At 43.0% G+C, this 17,212-nt stretch overlaps 1 protein-coding gene across 1 annotated transcript in view; it reads left to right on the forward strand.

The window, feature by feature from the left end:
- Positions 1 to 737: 737 nt before the first annotated feature.
- The window catches only part of LOC309662352 (protein transport protein Sec16B-like), a 110,919-nt gene continuing 94,444 nt past the window's right edge, over positions 738 to 17,212 (forward strand). Inside the window, 7 exon segments of the mRNA XM_082465073.1 lie at positions 738 to 3,169; positions 3,172 to 3,330; positions 5,387 to 5,483; positions 7,134 to 7,192; positions 7,742 to 7,807; positions 8,595 to 8,704; positions 9,580 to 9,661. Coding sequence (XP_082321199.1) covers positions 2,792 to 3,169; positions 3,172 to 3,330; positions 5,387 to 5,483; positions 7,134 to 7,192; positions 7,742 to 7,807; positions 8,595 to 8,704; positions 9,580 to 9,661 — 951 coding nt within the window. The 5' untranslated portion in view covers positions 738 to 2,791.

Here is a 17,212-nt window from a genome sequence, read left to right on the forward strand (position 1 = left end):
CTGTTACTCTTTTACTTCCTGATGAGCCCTCAAACTGGTTTGTAGGGCAGTTATAGATTCTTTCTTCGCAGAGGAGTGATCATTTCAGATTTAGTTGCTTGGTCTTATTCTCCGCCAGGACTCAAATTTTGTTCTTCCTCTTCACTTTCCTACCTTACCCCACATAAAACAAAATAACCAGAAATGATAACAAAAACTAGACAGTATGGTGTGGTGCCAGCAATTTGATGGATCAGCTAAAATACTTCTTTTGCTACTATAGCAGCTACTATTAAATGCCTTATCACTTACCTTTGAAGCTCTTCAGAAAAGTTAAAGTTATTTTGCATATAAGTGCTTAAAATCACCTCAATTACCTAAGATACTTTCATCTCCCTCCAAGATTCTTCTTAAAGGCCCTTTTGCTATTTTCTTCAGATACTGTTATAAATGTAGAATGCAGTATTGATAGATTTCTCCAAACTCACTGATTTTCATATGCCCTGAGAATAACAAGGATATTATGAAAATGACAATAGAAAAAAGTTCCGTAAAAATAATTAATCAAAAATCAAAAACCTGATGCTTAAAGATACTTCCAATTATCTGGAAAATTGATACTAGGTAACCGAGTGCTCATTCAACAATTCAGTGATAAGCATGTATTAAGTGCCTAGAAGTGTGGCGTTGTGCAAAGTACTGCAAACATAAAGGAGATTAAGAAATGGTTGTTAAAAAAAAAAAAAAAAAATGAAATGGTTGTTGCTTTCAAGGAGCTCAATTAAAAATTGTTCCCTTTATGTAAACCAACTATACTTAATAAAAAAAATTTGCTTGCTTTATAGCTTGTATAAATACTTAATATTTTACAAAACGTTTTCCACATGTAACAACTCATTTCATCCCCAGATCAATATTGGTTTCAGACTTCATAAACTTGAGATTTCTTGTTGCTCACTCTTCTTTGGCAACCAGAATGCTGATTTTGATGATGATAATGTTTGTATTTCTCCACTATTCCTGGTTTGATTTTATGTACCTAATGACTAAGAGTTTACAAAGAGTTTCATGGAAGATAATTTTTTCCACCTTCTCACCTTCTAGTCCTTGTTCCTCTTCTGCCCAGTTTCTCCCTGAGGGAGGTGGGGCTAAAATGACTTCAAATTCCCTGTGAGTGCTCTTAAGATAACGGTGACCTCTGCTGCATACCTGTGGTGGGAAACTGGTTTTTGAATTCCTTTCCCACCAAAGCCTTTAGGCCATGATTTCAGAAATTCATTCCTACTTCATTTTTGCTTTCTATTTTTCCTTTATTCCATTCCTGATCTTTCCATAATTCTATGCTATCTTGGACTATTGTTTCCATCAAAAAAACAGAAACAGAATTTAGCAACTGAGGGATTATTCTGCCCAATGCTTTCACTTTATGGGGGAGGAACTGGGTTCCACAGCCATGAGGATCGCCAAAGCCATACAAATAGGTGGTAGAGTTGGGCTTGAACCTCAGAGGCTATACACTCTTTGACCAGATAGCTATTTTTTTTTTTTTGGCTATGCCTGGAGGCTTGTGGGATCTTACAATAGTTCCCCCACCAGGGATTGAACTCTGGCTACCTGAAGTGGAAGCACGGAGTCATAACCACTGTACTGCCAGGGAATTCCCTGACCAGATGTCTTTTTAAAGATATCAGACTGTCTTTTTTTTTTTTTTTAATAAATTTATTTATTTATTTTTGGCTGTGTTGGGTCTTCGTTGCTGCATGCAGGCTTTCTCTAGTTGTTGTGAGCTGGGGCTACTCTGTTGCAGTGCACGGGCTTTTCATTGAGGTGGCTTCTCTTGTGCAACATGGGCTCTAGAAGCGCGGCTTTCAGTAGTTGTGGCACACGGGCTCAGTAGTTGTGGCTCACAGGCTCCAGAGTGCAGGCTCAGTAGTTGTGGCGCACGGGCTTAGTTGCTCTGTGGCATGTGGGATCCTCCCAGACCAGGGATTGAACCCATGTCCCCTAGCATTGGCAGGTGGATTCTTCACCACTGCGCCACCAGGGAAGTACCAGACTGTCTTTAAAAGCTATCTGTCAAGCGAAACATTCTTCCCAGGATAACATTCTTTTATATTGCTAGTATATAAATATTTGGCTACTGTTGCAACAGAGACCTGCCCAGTTTTACAATTTTTCACAGATTACACTGTTATGTTTTCAGTTTTCCCAGAGTGTACCTGTTCACCCAGGTACACTGTCCTTGAATCAATTGTTGAGCATCTACTACGTGTCACGCAGAACATAGGTGTTTTGGCCTGACTTGAATTGGAAGTACTCTTTGGATTCGCGTAGAATCATTTAACACTGGATTACTAGTAACTGTAGTTTTAGTGTAAGTGGTCCAGTAAGTGTGAGAAAATTAATAACAAGAATTGAATCCTAATAAGATGTTGAAGGTAGACATTAAAGCCTTTATGCATTTAGGATTTCACACATGCAGAGGACCCCCCCCAACCCCTAATTATTTATTTATACATTGTCTTATTGAAGTAGTTGATTTACACGGTTATATTAGTTTCAGGTGTACAACACAGTGATTCAATATTTTTCTAGATTATACTCCATTTAAAGTTATATTGGCGGTATTCCCTGTGCTGTACATTACATCTTTGCATCTTATTTATTTTATACCTAGTAGTTTGTACCTCTTCATCTCCTTCCCCTATCTTGCCCCTCCTCTCACCCCTCCTTCCACTATTAACCACTAGTTTGTTCTCTGTATAAGAACCGCCAAGTGTGGTTTTTAAAGTCTCCTGAATTTGCTACAAAAATGCCAACAAAGGTTAATCTCCGGGGATCTGTTTCTATTTACTCGTCTTCCTCCATCCCCGCCCCCAACCCCACAGTGGGCTCCAGCTGCAGGGGGCCCCGGGGGACCAGGGGGCCCGGGCGCCCGGGAGAAGCGCGGCACCCCCGCGGGTGGGACTGGCCCGTGGCGCGGTCCCGGCCGCTGCCGCCAGCCTGGGTCGGGTCGCGAGTCTCCGGCGGCCGGGGCGGGGCGGGCGGCGTCCTGCTCTTCCGGCCGCGCTCGGACCTCCCCCTCTGCCGACACTTGCGCGGGGCCCAGGCGTCGGCGGCGGCGTGGGGGCGGTGCTTGCCTCGGGCGTGGCTCTGCAGGTGCGGCCCTGACTCACCACCGAGCCCCCAGAGGCGTTAACCGGCTCGCCCCCAGCAACTCGGCCCTTTGTTCCGTGTTGCGGGAGGGCCGGGCAGGGCTGCGGCAGGCACTACCGCGCCGCGCTGTGCGCCGAGTTGAAGCAGCCCCTGACCATTGAGGAGGCGGTCTCCCGCCATCTCCGGCCCCACGAGGTAGGGTGACTGGCCTGGCCCCGGGACCCCCTAGACGCCCCCTTCTCCGCGGCCACCACCCAAGCCCAGCGGGCTCCCGACCGGAACTGAGTTCCCCAGTGCTCGGCTAGGGGGCGCCCGCGAGACTGGAGCGCAACTTCGTGCTGGGCTTCTAGAAAGGCCCTTTCTGGGGTCACAAGAAGGCCGAAGCGCAAAAGGGAGATTGTTCCCCAAAACACAAATGTAGAAGTCCCCAGAGCTGTTGCCTCAGAAATAGAGAATTCTGATTTGCACACGACTTTGCATAACCACCTGCAAGTTATTGATTTAGCACAGATAAATGGACCCCATGCTTTGCTTCCTCTTCTTCAATATCAGCATCTAATTATCTGCCCTCCCTCCTCCCCCCCAGCCAGCCCGCTAACGCTATTTACATGATAATGTGCCTTGTTCCCTCCCCTGGTGTACTGCAGTGATTTGGGGTGGGTGGGGTTATATTAGGGTTGTGGGCATTTACCCACATTTAGGGTGGTGGAAAATGGGCTTTGCCTGTTGACCACCTTGGTAACACTGGCATCTGGCGTGGAGAATGAGAACCTCTGACAAGGTGAAGCAGGCAGTGAGTCTCAGGGTTGGGGACCGCTGGTGAGAGGGAGAAATGTGACTGCAGCCCTGAAGTGTCACTAACACGGACCCTGTGACTAAATAGATTATTCGGGTGAGCGCAGGACATCAGCCAGTCTGCTTTCTGGGATTCACATGCTGAAAGATGTTCACCTTGAATCAAGGTGGAGTGGCTTGAGGATTTATAGGTGCTGTACATGTCAGCAACTGTGTCATGCACACAATGTGCATAGGCTTGAGGGCTGGGCTCCTTTGTTCAGTTATTTGTCCGGACTGCTGTGTCAGAAATTAGCTCCTGAGAGCTGGGACTATGAGAATTTATCCGTCGTTAAATCCCCGTAGTCTGGAAGGGTGCCTGGCATGTGGCAGATGCTTAAAATATTGTTGAATGAATCCATTTTGCCCATAAAATATCTTCTCATAAATAAGGTCACCTCTGTATGATATGGGAAATGTAAGCAAACAAATAAATAAACGAATGTCACCGATTCTTTCTCTCAGCCTTCATTTCCTCCTGTGATCCCAAGCCCTGTTGAGTTGGGTTGGTCTATGACAGTAGTTCTTTAACTCCAGGCTGCATCAGAATTACCTTGCCAAAACAGATTGCTGGGCTTTGTCCCCAGAGTTTCTGATTGAGTAGGTCAGGGGCTGAGAATTTGAACGTCTAACAAGTTGCCAGGTGACACTGAAGCTGGTGGTCTGGGGACCACACTTTGAGAACCACTGCTTAACAAGGTCCAGAGAAATTGCTGCAGGCCTGCCTCTGCTCTAGCTCTGTCATGAAACACATAAGCTGGGGAATCCTGTTCTAGCTTCTAGAATTCCTGATTCCCAAAACAGCTGATCATGTTACCCTCTGCTTAAAATCTTTTAATAGCTTCCACTGTTCCTATGCTAAAGATTAAGATCCCCAACAAACCCTACAAACCCTCAGATGCTGTGGGCCTTGCTCTCTAGCCCCATCTTTTTCTCTTCTTTGTGCACTAAGCTGGTTTTTCTTTTGTCCCCACCACCGGGCCTTTGCACATGCCATTGCTTTTGTCTGTGCCAGGCTCCCTACCCCGCTATTTTGAATAGTTAACTCCTAGCTGTTCTTAGGTCAAGTGTTACTTTCACAGGTGATTCTCCTGACTTCCCGCAAAGGTCAAATCTCCCCATTATGTGCTTTCATGGCACCATGTATTTCTATCTTTAACATTTTGTGTAGGAGTTGTAATTTAACACATAAATCCTCATAACTATTTGGTAAATGTCTGTCTTCTCTGCTATACTCTTAGCTCCATGAGGTCAGGGACCTTGTCCATTCTGCCTCATGAATGTACACTGGTACTTAGTTCAGTACCTGGCATATAGTAGGCATTCAGTAAATTCAGTAAATATTATGGTATAATTGAATGAACTTTGTCTGCAGAGATGTGTACTGCTCTGCCTTTTTGCTCTATTTCCTTTGCAGGTCAGAGCTGATGTCCATTTCTGTGGGGTTAACTTTGCTGATATTTTGGCCTGTTGTGATCAGTATCAGGAAAGGCCCCAACTTCCCTTCACACCTGGTGAGTAGGAAGGGGCCAAGTGACTGCTTCAAAAAAAGAAGATATAAAGTGTTTTCAGAACCATGTGCTTCATCTTGGGCACTACGAGGGTGGTGTCTGCCTGCTGTCAGTGGTGTCTCAGATATGTCAGCCTCACTACTAATTAGAATCACTAGATTGCAAGTGCTGTGAGGGAAGGTTCTATTACTGTCTTGCTCAACATTCTTGCCCTCCCCCCACCCCCGGCCCCATTAGTACTCTTGTATCTGGCTCATAGTAGATGCTCAATAAATACTTGATGGATTGATTGATTGAAATATAGTTGACGTACAATGTTATGTTAGTCTCATGTGTACTACATAGTGATGTGACATTTGCATACGTTATGAAATGATCACTATGGTAAGTCCAGTAACCACGTGTCGCATACAAAGTTATTACAATATTATTGACCATATTCCTTATGCTATATATTACATCCCTGTGGCTTTTTATTTTATAACTGAAGATTTGTACCTCTGAATCCCCTTCACTTATTTCATCCACCCCTCAATAAATACTTTAAAAATGCGTAAACGAACAAATACAATTTTACATATCATTATGCTCACCAGAATCCTGATTAGAACCATCATTGGCCGTAGTCATTCCCTTTCATTCCTTGACAGTGCCTCAGTTTTGTTTTTACCCTGAAGGATCATAAACATCTGGTTGCAGCTAAAACTCTCAGTCCTCACGAATACATTCCCAAAGAAACCTAATACCAGAGGATCAGAAAGAAACAGTTTATACATTTCTTAGCAGCCTGCTCTCTGATTTGCATTATGCCCAATCTGATTACATTTAGATCCCGAATATGTGGACCAATGACTGATTTTTGTTGCTGAAATTTATTAAAAGAGATATAAGTATAGTTTAGTATATATCTGTATATATATATGTCATATATAGTTATATACTGTAAATATACAGTACATGTATATTTTATACAGATATATACTATTAGGGATACAGTGATTGCAAAACAGTTGCTGTGTTTTGGCTTTAGGGTACTTGGTTAAGTCTCAACAATTGGAAACATTTCCCTCTGTTTGTATTTGTTGAAATGCTGGATGGGGGGAAGATGTCATACTCAATTGAGTTATTCTTCTGGTGGCTCAAGTGGGAAATGTATGATAATTGAATTCAGAAATTTTGGAGGTGGAAGAGGAAAGGGCAGACAACACCAATTCATCCAACTGAGCCAAGTACTATATGAATAAATATAGTTCATGTCCTCGAGGGCCTCATAGTTCAGAAGAGGAGACATGGAAACAGATAAATACAATAAGATGAATTTGTCATTGGGGTGCTGTAGGAACCCAAGGCCCCAGTGATCAAGGGCAAAAGTACTTGTGTACCCGTGATTCTCTGTGCTTTTGCCCATTCTTAAAATTTTCATTTGTGTCACGGTAAGAATGGGACTACTATAGCTTTTCAGGTTGTTATCATGAAATCTTAGTTCACTTTGCTGTGTTTTGGGTACAACACTCTTACCCTTCTTCCTGGGTGGGGGGAACATAAACCCTCACAGCTCCAGAATACTCATAGGACAGCCTGTTGATCAGGGTTTTCTCATCTCTCTTGTGATGGGCTTTGCAGATAACCTAATCTTTAAACAATCTGTTTTAGGAATGGAGTTTTCTGGGACAGTATTGGAGACAGGCACAGATGTCAGCACGGTGGAAGAGGTAAATTAGTTGAATCTAGGGAATTGATGTGTGGGTAACTATGAGAAATGTGCTAACCTCATTTGTAGCCAAAGGGTCTTGCTTCTCCTGGACTTTGCCAGCAGACACCAAAGGGAAAACGAGACGGAGCAGGGAGAAACTAATTCTGAATTGAGGGAAGGAAGTCTGTGGAAGTTCCTGGCTTCGTTAAATTTTTTATTACTAATAAAAGGCAGCACCTGGATTTTTAGTTACTGAGAGGATAGAGAATTCTCAAGTTTCAGTCTCATGTGAAAGAAATGAACACTGGGATTCTAATTCATATCAGTCTTTTCCTTGCTGCATCCTATCATTGTCCAAAATGTGCTCAGATTGGCTTGGCCACCTGATGGGGGTAGTGAGAAAATGGCTGAATTATTTACTAAACAGTAACACTGAACAGATAATTAAGGGAACCTGTGTCTTAGTGGGTCAGAAAGAAAGATTTCTTTCTTTTTTGGATTAATTCGGGAAGGGATAAATAGCAAGGGCATGCATTTGAACATACCCTTAATGGTATTTTCCCTTCAGGGAGATGGAGTTATTGGCCTGAGTGGCTTTAATGGTGTGGCTGAAGAATGCATCATTGACCACAAGGTAGCCCTACCACTCAATACTAATCCTTGGAGATTTTTTTTCTGCTTTCTTTTCTTTGCTTTTCATCTATCCATCATTCCTTCTTCTCCTTTCCCTCTCTTTCTTTGTCTTCTTTTGGTTATATCTTGTTTCTCAGCCAAGCACTTCTTTCTTTCAAATGCTAAACCCCTTTTTTATATCGGTGTGACAACACTTGCACAGAGGTTTGTTTGTGTGGAGTGGTTTAATGAAGAAGGGCATTTTGTTTTCTGAGCCCCGGAGCAACCGACTGGCTCTCCAACTGGACCATAGTTAGGTGGTTTTGGTAGAAAAACTGGTTTGGGGCATTGAGCTGGATGTAATGGGTTTCTTCCCCACATCAAGCTTGTGAAAGAAAGAGTCCTGGGAACGTTGCCAGCCAGGGTGGGCATGGGGTGGGCGTGGGGTGGGGTATGTTTGTGCAGGATGTGAATGATGCCCCCTAGTGGTGAACGGTACACTTTTTTAAAAAACAGCTTTATTTGAGGTAAAATTTTTATGCCATCCAGTTCACTCATTATACTACAGTGGCCTGTGTTACCTCCTCTATAAGCTGGTTCCTTCCTGATCCAGATGCCAGCCTTAGGATTTTCGAAGAGTGATGCATGCAAGTCTTGAACTTGGCCACCGCTTGCTTGGTCTTGACTTCCACTGGGCTTGGTTCCTGACATGTGTTGCCCTTTGCAAATCAAATCATAACATATATTGAGCAGCCTTTATGAACAGGTACAGGTGCTTAATCTCTAAGTCACTGTTATCTCTTTTATAGGCACTGTGGCAGATTCCAGAAAGGGTCCCCCTCCGAGAAGCTGCTGCCCTGCCGGTATCTTATGGCACTGCTACTTTGGCCCTGGAGCGTCGGGCCCGTACCCAGCCTGGGTGAGGACTGTGTAGACAATAGAGGGCTAGATGGTACCTTCTCTGATACCAGAAGTGTCCACCAAGACCTTGCCCCTTCCTTTCCCTTCCCTGACCCTTACCTCATGTCTATCTGAGGAAAGGCCGAAGGAAGGTAGCGAGTGACCCAAGATTGGAGCCTGGTGACAGTGGGGATATCCTTTTGTCTGAGAGGGAATGGTAGACTATGAACTTGGCCAATATGTATTTGGAGAAATCTGTCCCTCAAGTCTGACCCCTCTGGATATCACCTCCTAGAAAACTTTACATTTTAGTGATCTGGTTTATTTAAACTCGCTTCACTCTGGTTCTAATGGAGGCCTGTGGTATTTGTTTCTGTGAGGCTTGGTTGGGTGTACCTAACTGGGATATTTCAAACTCAGAGGTGCTGAGTTTCCCACTTTACCTGGAGCGTACCTACAGCTTCTTGTTCTTTTCAGAGAGCCTCAGAATTGATCCAGGGAGATGGGCTTAGTTGAGCAGTGGCTGTTACCTTCTAAAATTTGGCAGTGTTTAGTAGGAGAATGATTTGAGGACAGAATTTATGAAGCAGAAATTGGAGTGGTAGTGCAAAGGAAGGCTGCCACTGGAATGAGGAAGAGACTACCTAGAGAGATTAAGGACCCTTACCTGGGAAGTCTTCAAGACTGGACTAAATTAGCACTGATCTACATACATAACCCAGCCTGAGAACCTGGAGAGCATACGTATATGTGTACATGTACATGAAAGGTCGAATGAAATGGCCTCTCAGTTCTCTTCTTGCTTGAAAATATCCTAGCTTCAAAATGTTCATGAAATCATACCATTGGATGATTTTTGATTTCTTGAGTAACGCTCATCTTTCTCTGGCACAGAGAAACTGTTTTAGTGACAGCAGCAGCTGGAGCCACAGTCCTTGCCGTGATTGAAGTGGCAGCAAATGTTCTTCAGGCCAAGGTATTTGCATGTTTGATTCTCCATTAAAAAATATCATACCTCTTGTTTTCAAACATGGAATATATTCATTTATTTATTAGAAATCATGTGCAAGTTACTGGGGATGTAAAGTAACCTAGAGTAGGGTCTTGCCATCTATTTGCTTGCAGACTAGTGAGGGGACTTAGCAGTAAACCACTCATCCTTCTAAGTTACTAGAACCTGGCAAGGTTCAATTCGCTTCACAACCTCTGAAGATTCTATTCCTTCTACCTATAATGCTCTAAACTGTCCCCCCCTGAACTTCAAATTTAAACTAAGGTGTCGCTTTTTTGGAGAAGTATTCTTTATCCCTCAGGAGACGTTTTTCCCCTCCCCTGGACTATTTGTATGTGGTCTCATAGCATCCTGTACTTCTCTTTCATAGCATGTGGTGAATCCTTTACTTGTGTCATTATTAGATCCATGTGTCCCTCCCACTGGACTGTAATCCCCATCAAGGCAGGAGTAGTGTCTGTTTGATTCATTATTGCAGTCCCAGCACCTAGCATGGTGCCGAGACCTTAGTAGGCACTCAATAATTATTTCTTGAATGAATGAATAAATACATGAAAGAAAGACCCACCTCTCTACAGGGGCTTTTCTCGGAGGCTGTGGGTATTAGAGAAGAAGGATTTCTTGGAGGAGGTGGACATTTAAGCTGACTTTTGCAGGACTGATAGCAGTTGAATAGAGGAAGAAGGGAAGGGAAGGCCATTTTAGTGGTGGGAGGACATATTAGAAGACAGGGACATAGGTACTAATGTGATGCATTCAGGGAATTGCAAATAACATCTGTGGAGCAAAGGATGTGTGTGGGGAACAGTGGGAGATGACTGTAGGGAGGGGGGCAGAGATAAGATCATGAGGCACTGAAGAATTTGAACATTTCTTGGAAGCTGCAGGAGCTATTGAGGATTTTGTAGAGAAGTGACATGATCATCTTTGCATTTTGCAAAGCTCACTTTGGTAGCAGTGGGGATGAGGGATAGGGGCAAGGTCAGAGGCAATAGGACAGATTCCTGGAGCAATCCAAGCCAGAGGTGATGATACTTGAAACAAGGCACTGGAGGCGATGATCAGAGAGATACCAAAGTAGAAGAAAATAGAGAATTTGGTGACTGGGGAGCATCCTGATATAGTTGAAGGAACAAGGACTTTGACATTAGCCTGACCTAGGGGCGAATTCTAGCTCTGTCTCTGGCTTAATAGCTTCAGTTTCCTCATTTGTACAATAATGCTTTCTCATTGGGTGGTTATGGGAATATTGAGGTCACTCGTGCCATGTGCCTGTTTGAGGGCATGGTATGTCATGGAGGATCCCTTAAAAAGGGATCCTGTTATTATTAGACATTGAGTGGGAAGGCGCAAACTAGGTGCACTTGGGGATTTGCCATTTGTTGGGACTGAGAACCCAGGAGGACATGGTGAGTTCAGTTTTGGATGTGCTGAGTGTGAGGTTCCTGTGTAGCCTGAGGTTGGGATATCCAGAGGCGCCAAGATGCTATACAGGTTTGGTGATAATTGGACTGACGTGGAATTTCTCCAGGTGGCAGCTCTCTTTTCTCACATTGACTTTCTTTTGGGAAGGACATGTGAGTTCTGAAAGCAGTCTTAGATACCAGGAGGCTCTTCATGGAGTATTAACACATTTCAACTCAAAAGTGAGGGCTTTTAGCACCTCTCTTAGGGGGGAGACCACAGTTAGTCTCATTGTCTAGAACCATTGACTATTTAACATTTCTGGGAAGATAAAACTGTACCATTTGTTTTATTTATTTATTTTTAATTTTTTTTAAAAGGAGATTCTTCTACTTTTTTTTTTTTTTTTTTTGGTTGCACTGGGTCTTAGTTGCAGCAGGTGGGCTCCTTATTGCGGCAGGCGGGCTCCTTAGTTGCGGCATGCATGTGGGATCTAGTTCCCTGACCAGGGATCAAACCCAGAACCCCCGCATTGGGAGCGTGGAGTCTTATCCACTGCACCACCAGGGAAGTCCCTACCATTTGTTTTAAATAGTTATAGGAAGTTAAGTAGAGAGAAAAATTTGCTTTAATTCAGATATTAAAATTAACCTAAGCTGTATTTTCTTTAGCAGCAATAATGGTTTTAAGCAAAAACAAACAGAAAAATAATGTCATCATGCCACCTACTTGGAACAGGTCATTTTGAGAACACCTTTCATTCACAGTATTTCATATTGCTTTCACATTGCCTCCACAGCAATTATCTTACCCTTGGTCCTCACAGACCACTTGGGAGATGGGGAATGCAAGTGTTTATTATCCCTATTTCACAGACAAAGAAGGTGAGGCACCAAGAGAGAAAATGATTCACAGCAGGCCTCACTGGGACCTACAGAGAATCCTGGGGTTGGAATCAGGTGCCTGACCCTCGACTGGTGTCTGCTCTCTATGGCACTGTGTGCTGATAGCAGTCAGTGAAATGCAGATGTTTGAGGGTTCCACAGGGGGAGTATTTGAGGGTAGCTTTCAGTTTCAAATAGTTATGGGTGAGTTTGGAATTTTTTAAGGGCACAGATGTTCTTGGGTGTTTGAATGCACGTTCTGAATGTCACCTTGGGGCCAAAGTGCTTGGGCTGGTGGATGCTGCCCAGGGATAAGGCACCTCTAGGCAATTCTTGAGTGTCTGAAGATTTTCTGGAGACTTCCAAACCCCAGACCTTCTCACAGTATCGCCCACAGCCATCTATGCCATCTTTGGCAGGCCTTAGGCATGGCTTTCTGCCAGGGTGATGGGGTGGGAAAGCATGGGCTTTGGAATCAGCAGCATTGGATTTGAATAGTTGTTCTATCACCTACTACCTGGATGATCCTGGCTTAATTATTGGGTTGGCCAAGAAGTTTGTTCGGTTAGTGAATACATTGTTCAGTAAAGTTCTTCATGAAAATGAAAAATGTGTCTTTTATTTTTACTTAAAACCGAACGAACTTTTTGGCCGACCCTATACTTAACCTCCCTGGGTCTTTGTTTCCATCTACAGAATAGGTGTAACTGTACCTCCCCCATAATGTTCTTATGAGGTTTAAATAGAATAAACAATTGCATATGTGTAACAATAGATTCAATTTATCCAACACTTTGTTTTCCAAGTGCTTTATATACAGTATTCCATTTAATTTTAAAAATGTATCTTATTTTATGGATGGGGTAACTGAAACTTAGAGAAGTTGGCAGGCAAAATAGAGGTTAAAAGCATGAACTCTAGAGATGAATTACCTGGGTTTGGCTCCCAGTTCTGCCTCCCATGAGCTGTGTGACCTTGGGCAAGATACTTAACTTCTTTTGCCTCAGTTTCTTCATCTTTAAAATGGGGATAATAATAATATGCATATTATTGGGATATTAAGATTAAATGAGTTATTAATATATGTAAAGCATTTAGAATAGTGTTGGGCACATAGTAAGCACCATGTAAGTGTTAGTTCTTACTAAGTAATTTGCCTTAGGTAATACAGCTAGTTAGTAGCATAGCCAGGATTTGAACTCAGGTCTGTCTGACTTCAAGATCTTTCCATTGAATCATGTTTTACCCTCTGAGAAGTTTTTCCTGATCTTGTAGATCGAGGTTAGATACCTCTAGCTTGCACTTCTGGACCCCTCTGTACTTCCCCCATCATACTGCTGGATCTTGCTTTTTTGACTCTAAGCTTGTTACTTAGCTTGTGTCCTTACTACTTGACTCATAGTGGGTACTCAATACATGGTGGTTTTAATTTGCATTTGGAGAATAATTTGTGAGTGTCTCCTGAACTGTCACCTAGCTAGACCCGCTGGGGTTCTGGATTCCTGGAAATGTGGATCACGTTGCCAGTGAGTATGGAGGGGCCAGTGTGATGGTGCTGTGTGACGGGCCTTATGTGTTGGGTTGAGGCTGATGCTAGGACAGTGAGGTCACACTGGTTTCCTTCTTTAGTTGGAGACTGGGTGGGTGGGGTGAGCCTTCTTGGTACGTATTCTGGACCATCAGAAGCATTGTGTTCTTTATGTAGGTAATAGCTATAGCCGTGCAAGCTGGCGATGCAGAGGGGTGCACAGTCCATCGTGAGCTACGGTCAGGGCAGCCTGAAGGAAGCAGTAGGGAAGCTGGTGGGCAGTGGCGGGGTGAACGTGGTCATTGATACCGTGGAAGGAGATATCTTCCTGGAGGCTCTCCACAGGTACATGCAGTGGTCCTCCCGAGTGGGCTAGACCTGGGGCTCTGCAGAAACCTTTCCAGACCTCTGTCTGTCTTCCTTCTGGCCTTGCTTCTCTTTTGTCTTTGCTGCTCACTTTTCCTGTAGGCACCGGCATCAACGAGAACAGCTGAGTGGGTGGGTGAAAAGGAATAGAAGCAGAGGGTAAATCAGGAAATGCTTAAATATAGCAGAAACAAAATAGCCAACTGGAAAATATCCAAAAAATGACTGCGGACTCTCTAGTTGGAAATATCAAATGTTTTAGAAATTATACATGTGTTAAATTCAGCTATGCCTGCCCCCACTAACTACTTTATATACATGGTGTGGGTAATTCTTGAGGAGATCATTGTTCAGATGTTAGAATTACTGGGGTGGCAGTCTCCCAGTTCACTGAGCAACAAGGTACAGACTCTTTTGATCTTACTGGTTTCTGAAGCAGCCACCAGTATAGGTGTCTCCTTGACTTGTTTTATTTTTTTAAATTTTTTTAAAAAAATTAATTAATTAATTTATGGCTGTGTTGGGTCTTCGTGTCTGTGCGAGGGCTTTCACTAGTTGCGGCAAGTGGGGGGCCACTCTTCATCGCGGTGCGCGGGCCTCTCACTATCGCGGCCTCTCTTGTTGCGGAGCACAGGCTCCAGACACGCAGGCTCAGTAATTGTGGCTCACGGGCTTAGTTACTCCGCGGCATGAGGGATCTTCCCAGACCAGGGCTCGAACCCGTGTCCCCTGCATTGCAGGCAGATTCTCAACCACTGCGTCACCAGGGAAGCCCCTTGACTTGTTTCATTAAAAAAAATAAATAAATAAATAAATCACTGGAGATTTCATGGGACTGCTGTATCCACACCAATTCTCATTCTTTTTCAACCAGGGACCCTGGAGGGCTCTGATAATGTTAGCTTCATTTCTTGTGTCATCCTGGTAAGCACAGTTTTGTGGTTTATCTTAGTTTAAAGTAGAAGAAACAGAAGCAGAGAGAGCAGCTTGCCCACAGAAGGGATCCATGTGGTTCTATAGCCCCTGTGCCCACTGTGCCCACTACTGTGCTTAGACAGGAGGCAAAGGTAAGAGTGTGTTGACTAAATGGAGAGCCAGGACAGAGGACTGCTAATACATGCCCTTCTCTTGCCTTCCAGGTAATAGTATTTTGGCAATTATTCAAAATTCCCTAGAAAAGTATATAAATTAAATGAGTCCTAAAGTAAGCCTTAGTGTAAAGCAAATGATGCTTCATGAGAGTGTCTGAATTCTTATTCTTGCTTCCTACGTTCAAAATTTTCAAACTCAGTTGTTCAGCATTGGAATGATATCTGTTTATACCTGATTCCCTTCCACAAAGTAGTTGAGTAGTTAAATAGACAGCTTTGATTCTAAAGTGGGTTCCCTTACAAGACTGGCTAGTTTCTCTGACCCCCTACTATCTTGCTTATGGCTTATTTTTCTATTTTCCTACTGAGGAATACAAATTGGTGTAGAATGGGTCACCCCTGCCAGTTTGTAAGGTCAATAGGAATTCCCAGCTGGGTGTTTAATGCATGTTGCTTTTTTTGTTAATTGTGGTAAAATATACAGTAACCTAATATTTAGCATTTTAACCATTTGTAAGTATACAATTAAACATGCTCACAATGTTGTGTAACCATCCCCAACAAAAACTCTGTACCCATTACACAACTGCCCCCCACCCCCAAAACCTACTTTGTCTCTCTGAATTAATGTACATTGCTTTCTCTCCCCTCTTTCTGTGTTTTTTTATTGTGGTAAAAAATACAGAACAAAAGACTTGCTACATTTACCATTGTAAAGCGTATAGTTCAGTAGTGTTAAGTATATTTACGTTGTTGTGAAACAGATCTTCATGAGTTTTTCTTCTTGCAAAGCTGAATTCTGTATCCATTAAACAATAGCTCCTCTTTCCCTGCTTCTCCCCAGCCCTTGGTAACCGCGATTCTACTTTGCTTCTATGAATTCGACTACTTTAGATACCCCCATATAAGTAGAATAATACAGTATTTGTCTTTTTGTAAATGGCTTATTTCACTTACCATAATGGCCTCAAGGTTCATCCATGTTTTAACATGTGACAGGATTTCCTTCCTTTTTGAGGCTGAATAATATTCTACTGTATGTCTATAACACATTTTGTTTAAACATCCATCAGTTGATGGACATTTGGATTGTTTCCACCTCTTGGCTATTATAGATAGTACTGCTGTAAACACGGGTGTACAAATATCTTTTCAAGACCCTGCTTTCACTTCTCTTGGATATAGACTCAGAAGTGAGATTGCTGGATCATATGGTAGTTCTATTTTTAATTTTTTGAGGAACGTCCATACTGTTTTCCATAGCATTTGCACCATTTTACAATCCCACCAACAGTCCATGAGGGTTCCATTTCTCTAAATCCTTGCCAACACTTATTTTCTGTTTTTTTTTTCTTTTTTTAAATAGTAGCCATCCTAATGGCTGTGAATGTACATTTCCTTTTATAATCTTTTTTTCTTCTCCTTTTCCCCTCAGCCTGGCATGGGAAGGCAGGATTGTGGTGGTAGGTTTTGCTGGAGGAACCATTGCTTCTGTGCTGGCCAATCTTCTGCTCCTGAAGAATATCTCTGCCATGGGGCTGTACTGGGGCAGATACCAGGACCAGAACTTTCCCCTCTTCTCCAGAGGCCTGTCCTCAGCAATTCAGTACTGCCAGGAAGGGTGCATCCAGCCTTACATTGGAGCGGTTTTTAAGCTGGAGGAAGTGAGACGCTCTTAAGGGATGTGATGTAGATAAGGCCAGGAAATAATCTGTGCCAAACTACTGGATAGTTTCTCTCTAGATACTATAATTCCTCCTTTTATGGAATTAAAGGGTAAACACAATGTAGAATAATGAGGTCTCACAGGCTGCAGAGTCATAGGATTTCTCCCTGTTGGGTTGTATGGCTGTATACTCAGGCCTAGTTAGCCAGTGGGAAACGGAAACTGTGAAGGCCATGAAGGAGCTGGATTTTGAGGGCTCTATCTACATCACTGGTGTCTTAAATAGAGGGATGTGATAGTACTTTAGAAAATAATTTACCCGTGTTGATATGAACTCTGAACTTCACAACATACAAGTCTAAAAAGGAAGCACTTAACTTGACCTTTGATTTTAGAATACAGACTCCTTTAAAGTACAACCAGATGATTTAAGCTGGAGTTCTGTGAACAGAACACCAAAATCATGCTCAGTATCATATGACTATAATTCATCCATTAGTCACTGTAGTTAATTTCATTGGCTATTCAAGCCCTTTTTCATTCCCTCACAGTCCCATTAATGTGGCTTAAACTTCC

The sequence above is a fragment of the Balaenoptera physalus genome (genome assembly GCF_965194825.1).
Source record: "Balaenoptera physalus genome assembly, chromosome: 1".
Classification (NCBI taxonomy): domain Eukaryota; kingdom Metazoa; phylum Chordata; class Mammalia; order Artiodactyla; family Balaenopteridae; genus Balaenoptera; species Balaenoptera physalus.